We start from the raw sequence: 14,174 nt of genomic DNA, 5'->3' as shown, positions 1-14,174 counted from the left end.
CCAGGACTCTTTTCTCCAGAGAAATCTAGTTGACTATGTGTTCAGCTTCATTATTCCCCTCTTGTCGTCAACAAAGACTTTCTCTTCCACCGTCTCCTCTGTAGCTGCAGAGCGCAGATCTGCAGGACCACATTCCCTGCTCCTGGGAACCCAGCAAGATGATTAAAAGGTTGTTCTGCAAGGTGGGGATGAGAATGTCCCCTGAAGAAAAGATGAAGGTGTGGGGATTAATTAGACAGGAAAAGGATATTTTGCCAGGTGCTCTGATGGATGGAGGAAATTTGCACCAAGAGCCGTGACCAGCTGCTCACCCCACTGTTGAGACCCAGACCCAGGAGGCCAGACCGAGACTGTCCACTGTGAGGACGTTCCTGTCTCAGCTGGGGCTGGTGGCAGGCTCCGGTTGCCTTGTCTCAGCTCAGGACTGGAAGAAGGTGCCTGTCTGGGTGGCGTGGAGCTGGCGGGAGGCAGGAAGGTCTGCCTGGAGTCGCTGCGTCTGGCTGTGGATGATGGCTTGGAGGCCCTGAGGGTGGTTGGTGCGTGTCCGTGGTGGCACAAATCTTTATGCTCTGTGGTCTTTCTCACTTATACAATCTCTTTCTCTTTTTTTGTCCTTTGTAACTTTTTAATATAATAACTTAAAAGTTTGAAGCAAGGAGAAGGTAAAACTTTTTCTCTGCAGAGACCCCAGGAGGCCCATGATCTGGGTCCATGTGTAGGTGAAGCTCCATGAGGGGCCTCGGGGTGCTGGCCCAGGTGTGGCACACCCAAGGCCCTGACAGTGGGTCGGGGGCTCTCTTGCCCCCCCCCCCCCGCTTCAGCTGAAGGTCACAGGAGCCAGGCACTAGTGTACAGCTTTGGGTCTCCTTCAGAAATCATCTAGTGCTTCCCCAATGCTCTGTAGGGTCCTTCCTCCAGGAGTAAAACTCTACAGAGACCCCTAGCATATTAAACAAGTGAAAGCAGATGAGGCACCCTGGCTGTCGTGGCAGGGGCCAGAACCCTGGGTGGGGGACTGGGTAGGGGGGGCAGCGCCTTGGGCGTGGGAGGGCTCTGGGCAGAGCTTCACCTCTTCTCCCACCGCCTCTTCCCATCCTGGACAGCTGAGGGTCAGGACTGCTCGCTGTAGCCCTGACACCCCGCAGGGGCTGGGCTCCAGGGGAGGCTGACTGCAGTCCCGCTTTCTCCAGGCTGGTGTTGTCGCTTCTTCGGGCAGGTGTGCCCGGTGCTGGAGCCGCTGCCTGCAGTCCGCGGAGGGGCTTGTTCTCCGTGAGCTGGTGGCGCTTTCGCTGGGGTGGGTGGGAGCCCGACTTTGGTAACTAGAGGTGAGGGGGAGTGGGGCTGGCGGCGTGCTGGAGGCGCTAAGTCGGGGTGTGTTCACAGCGCACAAGCAGACTTGGTGGGTGCTCAGAAAGCGTTGCGATGCGTGGGGATACAGAGGATGGGGCAGCCTGTCCCAAGTGATGGGGTGGCGTCTGGCATGTTCTGTTGAAGAGAGGAAGCAACTGCAGGGAATCGTGTTCTTAGGTTTTACAAGCAGTCTGTGCGAAGTCGTTCTCCGCACACAGCAGAGCGCACACTAGGACGCTTGTTCATCTATTGGGGGTGGCGGGGGGGGGGGGGTGGGGGGTGGGGGGTGGGAGGGAGGGTGTCCTCCGGGCCTCGCGCACACACCCGGCCTTGTGGTGGGTTCTAGAGCACGGGCCCTGGGGTGGCTTCTAGAGTCGGCACGCGCCGCTCCGAAGCGAGCCCGCGGTAGCCGGGCCGTGTGTCCGCAGGAGCTGCACCGGACCTGCCGCGCCATGCAGCAGCGCGTGGTGGAGCTTATCTCCCGCGTGTGCAACGAGGAGGTCACGGAGGAGCTGCTGCACGTCAACGACGACCTCAACAACGTCTTCCTGCGCTACGAGAGGTGGGGGGCGGGGGTAGGCGGAGCGGGGGTAGGCGGGGGCGGGGGCAAAGTCTGTGGCAGGGGGCGGGGCCCGGGGCCGGGCGGGGCGGTCCAGGGCAGGGGGCGAGGCGGGGCGGGGGCGTGGAGGCAGGCGCTGCCCTCCGTGAGCCTCAGGCTGGTCCCATGCCTCCCGCCCAGGAGGGAGAACGGCCGGGAACCCCTGGCTCCTGCATCTGCTCCTTGGAGGAGCACCTGAATCTGCAAAGGATTAAGGGGGGGAAATCTCTACCAGGGATTTCCTCTTTCCCATATTTAAAAAGAGAGACTATCCTCTCCTTTGCAACGTCAGTGTCTGGAGGCTCTGAGGCAAGGGGTGTGAGTGCCGCTGGTCGCTGCTGCCGTGGGCACTCTCTCTCTCTCCTCCTGCAGACAAGTCAGTTTGGGGTTCAAGGTAGCAAACCTGCATATTTTCTCCCTTCCAGGAGCCTTCCCTCAGGAAGAAGTGTGGGATCCAGGCAGTGTTAAGCAGGCAGGTGGTGGTGAGCGGGTTCCCACCCGGGTCTGGAGGGGGCTGCCCTAAGAAGCACCTTAGCCAGGTCAGCGTTTTGCCCTCAGGATGAGGTGGCCTCCGGGCTGCAGACCCTGGCCTGACGACCTGACGTTGCAGAAGGTCCACGTGACCAATGGGCATCTGGGCCTCAGGCTGGTTTTGCTGTGGGTGCCACAACTCCAGGCCTTGTTTCTGCTTCAGCTGTGGCGGCAGCAGTGGGTGGCCCTGTGTCCGCCAGTTGGGTGACAGGCCGACCACAGTAGGAATGTGGGGCCATCCGGGGCCCTGAGTGCCAGGGGGCACAGGAGTAGAGCTGGGTCGGGGGGAGCTCAACTCCCAGCCTCAGAGCCCTGGGCCCTGCTCTGCATCTCCCGTGTCTCCAGTCTCGATGGACTGAGCTTCTCACCCAGTAAACCCATCTCAGGAATAGGGTACTGGTGATACATAGGCAGAGCCTGGCGCTGGCAGACCTTCTGACCAGAGAGCTTCTGACAGGACGGACAGGGCATGGGGGAGGTGCTCCAGCACACGAACTGCAGGTGGGTTAGAATTCCTGTCTGTGTAGACTGAGTACAAACCACATCCCAGCTTGTCCTTGGGATCCCTGCTCACCAGGCGTGACTGCAGCACGTGGCAGGGACCACTGAGGGGCAGGAACCCCAGCAGAGCCCCAGCTGTAAGAGACCTTAGCCTATAGTGTTGGGGCTGCCATGCTGGTCCCTGCCTGGGACAGAATGCCTTGAGTTCAGGAGAGGAGAGTCTGTCCTTGGCCAGGCTAGGTCCTCTCTCTGGTGACTGACCCCCGCACAGCTGCTGGGGCCTGAGCCTGCCTTCCGCCTCCAGGTGCCAGCCCATGGGCCCCACCCTTTCCTCCAGCACCTTGGCTCCTCACTCCCCAGCAGAGCTGCCGGACAGGGAGGGTGGCAGTTCTCGCCTGGATCTGAGATGCCCCCAGGGAAGGTGGCTGACCCAGCGCCCCTGCAGGGCCCAGAGGTGCCTGTGATCTGGGGGGGCACAGGAGCTTAGTGAGTGACAGTTGAGCCAGAGGAGCCCAGGGTGTGCTTTGATGCCTCCTGGACGTGCCAGCCAGCACCTCCTCCCTCTGCTGCAGTGCCCGTGGGGAGGCTGACCCCCACCCCAGTCACCCCATGCAAAGGCAGGCAGGTGTGTGTGTATGGGGTGTCTGCTCTCTGACCCCCAAATGAGCCTGGGTCTCTACTGGCCTGCGGGCCCGCGAGCACCACAGCTCCACCTCCCCACACCCTCTTTACTCCACTTTCCCTTCCCCCTTAGGTTCGAACGATACAGGTCAGGCCGATCGGCTCAAAATGCCACTAATGGGGTGAGTGTTCCTTCTAAACTGCCTGGGGGCCAGGAGACTGGCCTGGATTTGACCTTACCTCTGGTTTTCCTAACTGTGGTTGAAATATTAGGGTGATGGAAGAGCAAGCTCTGAGGGGGAGGCTGGGGGCACATCCCTGGTGGGTGGCTGCAGGGAAACCCTGGGATCTTGTGGGCTTTCCCCTCTGGACCAGGTGCTGAGTGAAGTGACAGAGGACAACCTCATAGACCTGGGCCCGGGGTCTCCAGCCGTGGTGAGCCCAACTGTGGGGAGCACAGCACCCCCATCTTCTCTCTCCTCCCAGCTTGCTGGCTTGGGTGAGTGTCCCAGGCCTCCCCCCACCTCCTGGCCTTGGGGGGTCCATGGGGCAGCATGGGCCGGGTCCTACTGTGCCTGCTTCAGCTCAAGGCTTCTCCCTAAGCTTAGAGTTTGAACTTGTTGGAAACCTGGAGTGGGGGGTGGTGGTCCAAGGAACTGGAGGCTGAGGACAGGTGGCTTCTGTGTTGCACGCAGACGTCCTGTGTGGCCCAAGTGATCTCCTTCTCAGTGTCAGCTGGGCCAGGGCGGTAAACCGGTGTCAGCTCCTCAGGTGCTGGACCTGCAGCCCTGAAGACTGCTGAGGCCACGCCAGGCCTGGAAGGGTCGGCAACTGACTGGTGGCCTGTGGGCACCTATGTAATATTTGTCATGTAAAGGACCCTGGTCCATGGCCGCTGTGACTGGCTCTTGGTGTGCCCTGCAAGGCCCGCCTGCTCACTGCTTGCCCTTGTCTTGGAGCAGCATGGGGGGGCTGTGGCTGTTCTTTACCTTTCTGCCCCCCAGGACTTCCACCCACCAGGGGCAGTCCATTGGGGAGGGGGGGGCGGTCCTTCCCGAGGTCAGGCCCACATCTGTGGTTACCTGTGCTGTGTTCTGTATGCAGACCTGGGTACAGAGAGTGTCAGCGGTACCCTGAGCTCACTGCAGCAGTGCCAGCCCCGGGATAGCTTCGACGTGTTCGCCCAGACCAGAGGGAGTGCCTCGGCTGAGCAGCGCAACCCGTACGCGGGGGCTCTTCTGGTGGCTCTGGGGACACTGGGGGGGCTGACCCTGGCCTGGCCCCAATGGCCAGCACAGCGGGGCCTTTAATTCGCCGGGGCCAGGACTTCACACTCTGGCTGCTGGAACCTGGCCGGAAACACCGATGCTGAGTGAGGTCGGCATCCCGGCCATGTCAGTCTGTCCAAGTCTGGGCTCTGCTGCTACCCCTACTCGGCACTGTGGTTGCAGGAACCACCTGTGGGGGGAGGTGCGACGTGGGCAAGAGGGTGTGGCAGGCAGGCAGCAAGTTGGTTCCTCTCCCCGGGGATGTGGGCAGTGGCTTCCCTGACAGCGACTCTGGCCACGATGAGCCAGCTGGAATTGTGGGAGTTGACTCCAAAACACACAGCCCCCTGTATCTGCTACTGGGAGCCTTCTGTTCAGCCTTGACCCACCTTCCAGGGCCCAGCATCTTGATGCATCCAGATCTCTGGGTCTGTGCTCAGGGCTCAGTAGGTTGAGCAGGGCCCCAGGCCCCACTTCAGCACAAGATGTCGGGGAGTAGAAGAGACAGCCACACAATGAGTGACAGACCCTGACCCTAGACCGGGAGACCCCCCTCACTTGTCAGATGCCCCCAAGGCTGCTGCTCTGCTTTGTATGGCCTCTCCCTCGCAGCACCCTATCCTTGAGCCTTAGAGATACCTCATATTGTTACTTGGAGAGGCCTCATATCGTTACTTGAAAGGGGGACACTGAGGTGCCGAGGGAGTGAGCAGCTGGACCCCCTGGCTTCAGCTGCCTTCAGATCCTGGCCTAAATATCAAGGCTGCCAGCACTCGTGAGGAAGGTACTATGGCCAGAGTGGATGACCAGTCTACCCCCGTCCATCCCCATGACTACCCCGTTTGTGCTCCTTTGTCCCCAGGCCTGCCTACGAGGACCCCCAGGCCGTCGGAGTACCTGCTTCGGCAGTTGATGGTCGTAAACAGAGCTCCGAAGTGGTAGGTCTGGAACCCTGCTTTTTTGCCTGGAGGGAAGGCCAGGGGTGGGGTGGGGTGGGTGGTGAAGGTGGTTAGAGAGTTAGGCAAAGCTGATGGCAGTGGGGGCAGACCAGAGGGCAGACCTGGGTGAGCCACGTCAGCTCGCTGAGTCCCCCCACCTTGTGGGAGACCCCAGTGTCAGCTTTTCCAGGAGGAGACAGGCCCCAAGAGGTGGGGACTGCGAGGGCAGCCCGAGAGTGGGCAATGGGCAGGGCTGCACCCCAAGAGGTCTGACTGGGAGCCCTGCTGTGTCCCCCAAGGTGGCTCTGGGCTCTAGGGCTCCTGTGGTCAGGGAAGGTCTGTCCCCAGAGGTTGTAGTGCCTTGGGCTGGGCAGCACCCCGATAGGTAAGACCCTCGCAGAAGGGACAGGAGGTCCTGCAGGTCCACCCACCCGTTCCATCAGAAGGGGGTTGGTGTTCTGGGCTGACTGGGGAGCTGGGCTGCAGGGGGATGGGCAGCGCTGAGGGTGGAGGTCGGGTTGTTGGGGCCCCAGATGCCGCAATGGCTCTTTCTGCCTACCTGGGAAACGTGTGGCTGTGAGTGAATGAATGCATGTGGGGCGGACCGTAGCTCTAGAACAGCTACCCACCCCTGTCCTGGGCTAGCAAGGGGCAGTGCTTCCTCAGCATCAGCCCCTGGCCTCCCGCAGCCTCTGTCCAGGTGGCCCGGGCAGGTGGCAGTGCTGCAGCCTGCTGTCTGCAGGAAAGCTGCTCCCCTGGTCCCTTCTGGTTTAGGCAGCTTGGAGAGAGTCGTGCATCTCTCCTCACCGGCCACTAGGGGGAACCGGAGAGCCAGCTCGACTGTGGCTCTCGGTGCCCCGCCCCCTCAGACCCCTGTGGCCGCGGGCTCTGCTCCGTGCTCTGGTGGTCATGGTCCAGTGTCTCCTGTTGCTGAGGACGCCTCCCCCTAACTCAGAGCACCTGGGGGCCGGTGAGGCCCCTCCCCTGGCCCCCCCAGCCAAGCTGGCCTGGTCAACTTCCCTCTCTGCCTTCAGGCCTGCCCCACCTGGCCCAGGTGTGCCCCAATGCCAGTGCCTGAGACTCAAGCTCAGGAACGTGGCCAACTTCTCACCCTTCACCCTGGGCGGGCGGGTGCCTGGCCTGGCCACCTCCCTCTTGTCAGCATCTCCACCTGCGGAAGACAGGCTGCTCCCCATGTGTTCTGCTCAATGGGGAACACGGGAGTAGGGGTCCGGTGGGCAGGGCAGTGTGTATATGTGTGTGTGTGTGTGTGTGTGTATGTGCGGCTGTGGGGGGCATATGCCTGTCTGTGCATGTCCATGTCTATGTGTCTGTGTGTGCGTATCCCTGTCTCTGTGTGTGTCTGTATGTCTGTGTCCGTGGGTGTGTCTGTGCACACACACACTTACATGTGTCTTCAGGCCTGTACTTCAGGTTTTGTTGTTCATATCCTAAACAGTGCTGAAAATGAAAACTGAGCCAAAGGTGAAATTAAGAACACAATAAAAAGGGGAAAAGTGTGTAACCGCACCTCCACAGTACATTCAAATCAGGAATCTTAGCTTTAAATTATTTTACTATGTAAAAAGGCAATATCCCCAAATTCAGCATTCACATTAAGAGTTGGAAAAGGAACACACAGGTAACTGAAAGGGGAAAAAGAGGAAAAAAAGCATAAATGAAAAGAAATAGAAATGATTATGCCACAGCTACTTCTGTGATGTCGCCCCTTGGTGACCCCAAGAGTCCCAGGCAGGAAGGTATCCCCGCTGGCCTCAAGAGGTTTCCCAGGGTGGGGACAGGGCTTGAGTGTGCCCTGCCCTGTTGGGATCCCCTGTACTTAATTCCTTCTTTTATGCAGGGGTGTTTGGGAGGGGGTGGGGTGCTGGGTCCAGCTCTTCGGTGACTTAGCTTCTCTGTTTCCATGACACCGGCTCTTGCCTTCTTTACCACGGGTCTCGCTGTGACTTTCCTTTCTGGGACGTTTCTGTCCTCAACCCAGAAGAGAGGTAAAGGTGGGGACTCTGCCCTGGAACCCATAGACAGCTGGCTCATAGCCCAAGGAATGGTGAGCGGTCACCAACCGCGCTGACCCCCTGTCTCCCCAGCACTTCCCTCTGTCGCCTGCTGAGCCCCTGTGAGTTGGACAGTCCAGGGCCACCCCCCACCCCAGTGGGTGCCCAGTCTCCCCCTCCTGTCTGTCTCCTTAAACCACTGACTTCCAGCCCCAGAAACACAGCTCTGGTTTTCTGCTGAGCTCGGGCGTTTGCAGGAGTGAGGGGAGGGCCCTTCCCCCTTCATTGTCCCTGGAGCTCTGGGCAGTATTCACTTTGCAGGATGAGCACGAATCCTGTGGCCTCTGCCTGGGGGTGGCAGGAGGGGGGGGGGGCTGCTGTGAATGTGGCCGGCCTTGGCTGGTGGGGTCTGTGCCCACTGTGTTCCCCAGAAGGGTCTGCGGCCCCTGAAGATACACAGACACAACAGGAACAGAATGAGAGGAGTCCGGGGCGGGAGCACTGGGACCACACACGCAATCAGCCCTGGGAAGTAGGGCGTCCGAGGCCAAAGCCTAGGAGGGTCCCTCCTGCCTCGTGATCAAGTGGCCCGAGTCTGTGCACAGAGGGGTCGCCCACTCCAACCTGCCTGCCGGGCAGAGAGCAGCTCACCTCTCACAGAGCCACCACCTGGCTACCTGCCTCTGCCGCAGAAACCAGAGGTCTGTGTGTCATGGGGCCAGAGCGGGAGATGCTGGACACTCCAGGAGGAAGCAGGACTGACCCCTGGAGCCTGGGCCAGGACGGGCCAGTGGAGGGCTGTTCAGGTTGGGCCAACATGCCTGGGCCTGTGAGTGGCACAAGGTCTCCTGGCAGAGCCAGGTGTGGCAGGGCCACCACAAGCCTGGGCCAGAGTGTCTGCCCATCCAGCTTGGAGCCGGTGACTGGGCCCAGCCACACTCGGGGTCATCACCCACTCCTCCACAGCCCTGCTTGCCGCCCTAGGCCCAGGGCCAACCTTAGAGAGACAGGCTAGTCAGGCCCTCGTCTGCTTCTTTGGGGCAGGCTGGGGCTCCACCCCACACGTGTGAGTGGCCTTAGAGCAGGACTCCTTAGAGCATGTTCCCTCCATTGTCCAAATTGGGAGGATCCATCGTATGTCCTTGGACCTGTTAATCCTGCAAAAAAGGATACTGCCCACAACACATGGTGTGGCTCGGCAGCCAGTGGTGATGCCGCCCCTGCCCGGCCCCACCTAGAGCTCCAGGCTCTGACTTCAGAAATAAGCCCAGCTAACAACTAACCCCGCATCTCACCTGTCTGATTGCAGTGTGTTTGTTCTTTTTTTTTAAACAATGTATATTAATTGCTTTGCCTTATTTCCCATAGCGTAGAACCCAAGTCTTTCCAAACTGCTGGAGTACAAATTCTTTGCTTGGAAACTTTTTGTACTATTGAGTGAGACCAAGGACTTATAGATGGTGGTGAAGAGGTGGAGGGCAGGCTATCAGGAGGGTCCACAGCCCCTGGATATCACCCTTGAGCGCACCACTGGCTCTGACCTCATTGGAAACAGCGCAGGTTTCTCTGTGGGGCGGAGAGGCCCTGAGAACCTTCTGGTGCAGCTTGCCCGGTGGGGTGGGGGGCAGTGTAGGTGCCCCATCCGGCTTCAGGGTCCTCCTGCCTCTCCAAGCTTCGGTCAGAGGGCACATGGTGGGGGGGGGGGGCCAGGGAAGCACAGCAGGAACTGCAGTAGGTTAGCAGAGAGTCTGCTCCAGGTTTGGGGTAGAGGCAGGGCTCCCTGTGCAGACCCGCAGCCCCCAGATGCAGCTGAGGGCGCCTGGCAATGGCTGAGCTGGTGGCAGCCCCCTCCCTCCTGGGATGGTGAGTGAGCCAGCCAGTGAGAGAGCCGCTCACCAGCCAGCAGCCAGTGCAGATCAGGGCTGAGGACAGCCCATCTAGCTATCCTGGGTGAGGGAGTCTGGGTACAGATCCTCATCGGAGTCCCCACATGAGAGGTGCTTTTATTTCTCTCTCCTTTCCATCTCCTTCCTCCACCTGACGCTCCACAACCCCCTTGCCCAGGAGGTGCTCCCTGCAGACCATGTCAGAGCCCAGGTCACTCAGGGTGACAACACTGAGATTCCTCAGGCCTGGAGATGTGCCCACAGCTGGGGCTGTTCACAGGGCAGCTGAGTGTCCAGCGTGTCTGACACGCCTGGTTGTCACAGAAACCTTGCCCTGGCTCAGTGCTCCCACATCGACCACGTGGTGGGTGGCTCGTGAGCCCAGGCGCTGCATCCAGCCAGGCAGCGCAGCCCATCCCAAGGTCACGTGAGCTGTCCTGCTACCCACACCCGACCTACTCCATACCTCTCAGTCAGGGGTCAGGCCCTGGGTTTCTGAGTTAGAACGAAGCAGCCCGAAGTGAAGGGCTTCAGGGTGGTGAGTGGTGGAAGCTGTCGCCCCATTTCACAGATGAGGCTGGGGCCCAGAGGCAGGGAGCTCCTGGAGAGGGGCAAGTCCACCCAGGGGAGGGGAGAGCTGCCTCCGCTCGAGGGGTGAGGAGCCTCTCACAGGTCAGTGTTTATCTTCTGAGCGTGCTGGCTCTCAAGATCGGTCCAGAAGGGGAAACAGGGGCATGATCCCTGACCCCAGGGGATCATTCTGAACAGTAACGAGGGCTTAAAGCCCATGGCCCCTTTAGCGGCTTTTTTCAAGCTTTGCAACCTGAGGAGTCTCTCTGCTCGACCTGGGCAGGCTGAGGCTGGTGGGCTTCAGGGACTCCCTGCTCTGGCAGCTGGAGTTGCCGGTTCCTCCCTGGAGATGTGCTGACTCTCCATACTGGGTTCTGGGAACTTGGCAGGTGGCAGGCGTCCTCCCTGAGGCCGGCATGCCAGCTTAGAAGAATCACAGTAACGGAAACTGGCATCTCCTGTCATGAGACCGTGCTGGGCGGAAACCCTGCCGGCAAGCATGAACCCAGCAGGTCGTGCCCCGGGTGCCCCTGCTCTGCTCGCTCGGAAGGGAAGGGGCCTCAGGTGCTGCCAGTGTCCACGGCGGCCCGCCCTGCAGAGCAAGAACCACGTGTCCCTCAGCCCCATGGTCATTTCAGGGTGGTTTTTCATTCCAGCATTTGTAAGGCCCCAGCAGGTCGAATAAATACAAATAATCTGGTGGAGGTTGGCCTGCACCTTTCTGAAACTCCTGTGGAGGCCAGATATGGGGTCTGCCTGCCTGGCTGTGTGGCCCTGGGGTGAACCCAGCTGCAGACACAGTGCTGGAGAGTTTTCTAGAAACAGTGGGCTTGCGAGTGAGTCCCAAGAGGTACTTCGTGGGCCAGCCTAGGTGAGGACACAGATCACTTCAATCAAGGGCCGTCTACCCATTTCTGTAGGCAGGGAGCCAACATTTCATTAGCGTGACTTCAGGGGGGTTAAAGGTTACTCTTACTTCTTATCACATTACTATCTTATGACATCTGCCAGCAGCTTCACCATTTCCAGCCAAATAGATTTTCGGGCCCTTGGCACAGGCAGCCCCGGCATGGACAAGGCCCAGGCGATGGTTGGCGCCCTCCTTCTCTCAGGACCTCGGCCCCCTCCCCTGCTCCCCCGCCCCCTCCCCTGCTCTCAGGTGCCCTTTTCCCTTTGATGGGTGGGGGGAGGGGGTCCACAGGCAGTGCTGAAGGCTGGGAGGGGAGGGTGGAGTGAGAGGAGGCTGCTGCATTCCGGCTGCTTCGCGGGTTTCCCACTAAAGAGACACACAGATGACCACAGCCCACGGCCCCTCTGGTCATCAGAATGCTTGCTTTTGCCTGTGTCTGCTGGTGGAGGAATGTGCTGGGCTGCTGTGGGCCAGGCCACCCCTAGGCCTGGGTGCCCTCCCCACGTGGAAATGCCCCGGGATGCATTTCAGGATCCTTTCAGTGAGCAGAGCCTATACCCCTGCCAACCCGTGCCCTGCACTACCCTGGGCCATGGGCTGCCGTGCGGCCTCCCCGTCCTGCCTGGGCCCTGGGACCAAGGGCGGACACACTAGTCAAAAAGTTATCCACTGAAGAACGCGTACTGTGCCTCCTCCCCGCGCCCACCCGGCCGCCGCCCCGCTTCTTAGAGCCGCTGCCTCCCTCCCCGCCGCCTCCCTCGGCTGCTACCCCCCTACCCTACGTGTCCGCTCTGTGCGCCTTTGGTTGCCTCGGGCTGCCTGCACTGACGTGTCCGCTGTTCTGTCTCCCTGCCTGGCTGGGGGCTGCCTGGCCGCTGCCTGCCGCCTCCGCAGATCCCCGTGGTGCAGCCCTCGGTCATGGACGACATTGAGGTGTGGCTCAGGACCGACCTGGTGAGACTCCACGTTTCTGTCTTGGTGGGGAGTGGCGAGGCCCAGGCCAGGGCCCCTTGGGGCTGGCCTGGGGGCCCCAGGGGCTGCTCCCTGGGGTGTGGAGGAGGGAGGCTGGGCAGGCGCCTCCAAGATGCACCCTGACTTTTCCCAGTCACTCTGCGATTCCAGGTGTGTGCTCTTGGATTCTTTTGGTTTTTGTGCGTTTTTTAATTTTAATTTTTTTTGGTTTTCATTTTTTTCTTTTAATTGTGAAATTTTCACAGTTGTGAGTGGGTGTTTATTTTTCCATCACTGTCATCACCCTTCCCCAGCGTAGCCTGGCATCTTGGCTTTACTAGCCCCAGAGGCCACTGTCTTTGTCCCCAGAGATGGGCAGGGAGGTTAGGATGTCATGCATCTCCCCATGGCAGCAGGTTCTGAGATGGGAGGCTGCGCTGGCCGGTCCCCACCCCCCCCCGGCCCCCCGCCAAGCACTGTCACCCCCTGAGGGGATGTTAAAAAAATGCACCCTGGAAAGGGGTGCTTGCCCACGTCATGGCTGAAGGAACTGTTGCCCTGACCTGGGGACACCTCATCTCCTGTTTCTTGTCACCTCCTGTCAGGCCCCCCACTGGGACGGCAGACCTTAGGAGGACCTCCTGCTGCTCCAGGCCAGCACACCGCCCACCCAGCCCCAGAGACAGGCTTTCCAGAGACACTCATTGCCCTGCAAGCCGCTGCCTGCGGGCCATGCCAGGGGAGGAAGAGGCGCCCATTAGGTCCTTCCTGAGAGAACGCCTGGAGAGAAATAGCTGCTGTCACAGAGCAGGCGGGCACACCTGGCCCACCTCACCTTACAAGGGGGACCTGCACTCGAGGGCAGAGCGGGGGCAGAGGCAGGAAGGAGGACGGGGCCATGTCCACTGCCTATCACTGTCTGTGCAGGGCCCAGTGGCCCCCACATCCCCCAAACAGAACTGACCGCCCAGAGCATCCTCAGTGTCCGAATCGGGGCATGGGAAGAGACTGGCACTGCTCCTAGGAGGCTGGGGCCCAGCCAACCCCCTGCTGGGGCACCTTGGGGTCAAGCGCCTATGTCTCCAGGCCTCACGCGGTTCCAGCTGCTGGCGTGGCCTTGACCACCCAGTGCCATGCAGCTGCCTGCCAAGGTCCGTGGAGTGGAGGGGCACCCGGAGCCTGGCCTCTCCTGGCTCTTCTGCGGTCCTGCCGGAGTTTCAGCAGGGAAGGAGCTGCACAGTTCAGTTTTTTCTTTCTGACCTTTCTGGAGGACCTAGAGCCTCCTCAGCTTTTTGTTTTTACTTTTTAAGAACAAAAGTTTCTCTTTCTCCCATAAGATGAGAGCAGCATTCTGCTCTTGCAGAACTCAGGATGGGAAGTAGAAGTGTCACTGGGTGTTGCCCTGGGGGGTGGGCCGCAGGCGGGAGCAGCCACGGGACAGTACTAACGTCCTCTCTCCGCTCTCCCACAGAAGGGCGATGACTTGGAGGAGGGTGTCACAAGCGAAGGTAGGCCTGCCTCTGACCCACTGTGGCTGTGCCCTTCCCAGGCTCTGAGAGCCTCCTTGCCGCCCTGGTGCCTCCCCGTTCCTGGGCTCTGTCCATCCAGGTCACCTGCTGACGTGCGAGGTGCCGGCAGGCACAATCGGCCATCCCAGGTCCATGGGACCCCAGACCGGCACTCCTGACTGGTCTGCCCCCCACCCCCAAATGGTCATTGCCGCCGAGACAAAACACATGCCATACAGTCAGCACAGGGGGTGCCGGTCTGGGGCCCTCTGTAGGCCCTGAGCCCTGCCGGGGTGGGGGTCCCTGCCAAGGTCAAGGAGGAAGTTGCCCCTCCAGCTCTCCCTGCCTTGCCACCAACGCCGATCTGGACCATGGAAAGCACCAAGGGGCTTTTCCAGTCAGTGGTGGGGCAGGAGTCATGACTGCCCGCTTTCCTTACGCACCCTAGGTTGTGGCTGAGCTTCCTGCCTACCCTGGTGGTGTCAGAGGAGGAAAGGGGCCCTTGCCTGTGGGATTGCGCGTGGCAG

General features: G+C 60.4%; 1 protein-coding gene across 7 annotated transcripts in view; it reads left to right on the top strand.

Annotated features, from left to right (window-relative positions):
- Positions 1 to 14,174, top strand: part of TOM1L2 (target of myb1 like 2 membrane trafficking protein) — a 71,913-nt gene that overhangs the window by 54,376 nt on the left and 3,363 nt on the right. For 2 of the 7 annotated variants that reach the window (XM_065910451.1, XM_065910455.1), the window contains exons 8-15: positions 1,779 to 1,912; positions 3,735 to 3,783; positions 3,977 to 4,100; positions 4,706 to 4,823; positions 5,732 to 5,807; positions 7,810 to 7,875; positions 12,083 to 12,142; positions 13,611 to 13,647. In XM_065910451.1, coding sequence (XP_065766523.1) covers positions 1,779 to 1,912; positions 3,735 to 3,783; positions 3,977 to 4,100; positions 4,706 to 4,823; positions 5,732 to 5,807; positions 7,810 to 7,875; positions 12,083 to 12,142; positions 13,611 to 13,647 — 664 coding nt within the window. The other 5 variants (XM_065910457.1, XM_065910453.1, XM_065910452.1 and 2 more) reach the window with 5 other exon arrangements.

Source organism: Muntiacus reevesi, chromosome 18, assembly GCF_963930625.1.
Source record: "Muntiacus reevesi chromosome 18, mMunRee1.1, whole genome shotgun sequence".
Classification (NCBI taxonomy): Eukaryota; Metazoa; Chordata; class Mammalia; order Artiodactyla; family Cervidae; genus Muntiacus; species Muntiacus reevesi.
This window is presented reverse-complemented; position numbering and strand designations above follow the sequence as displayed.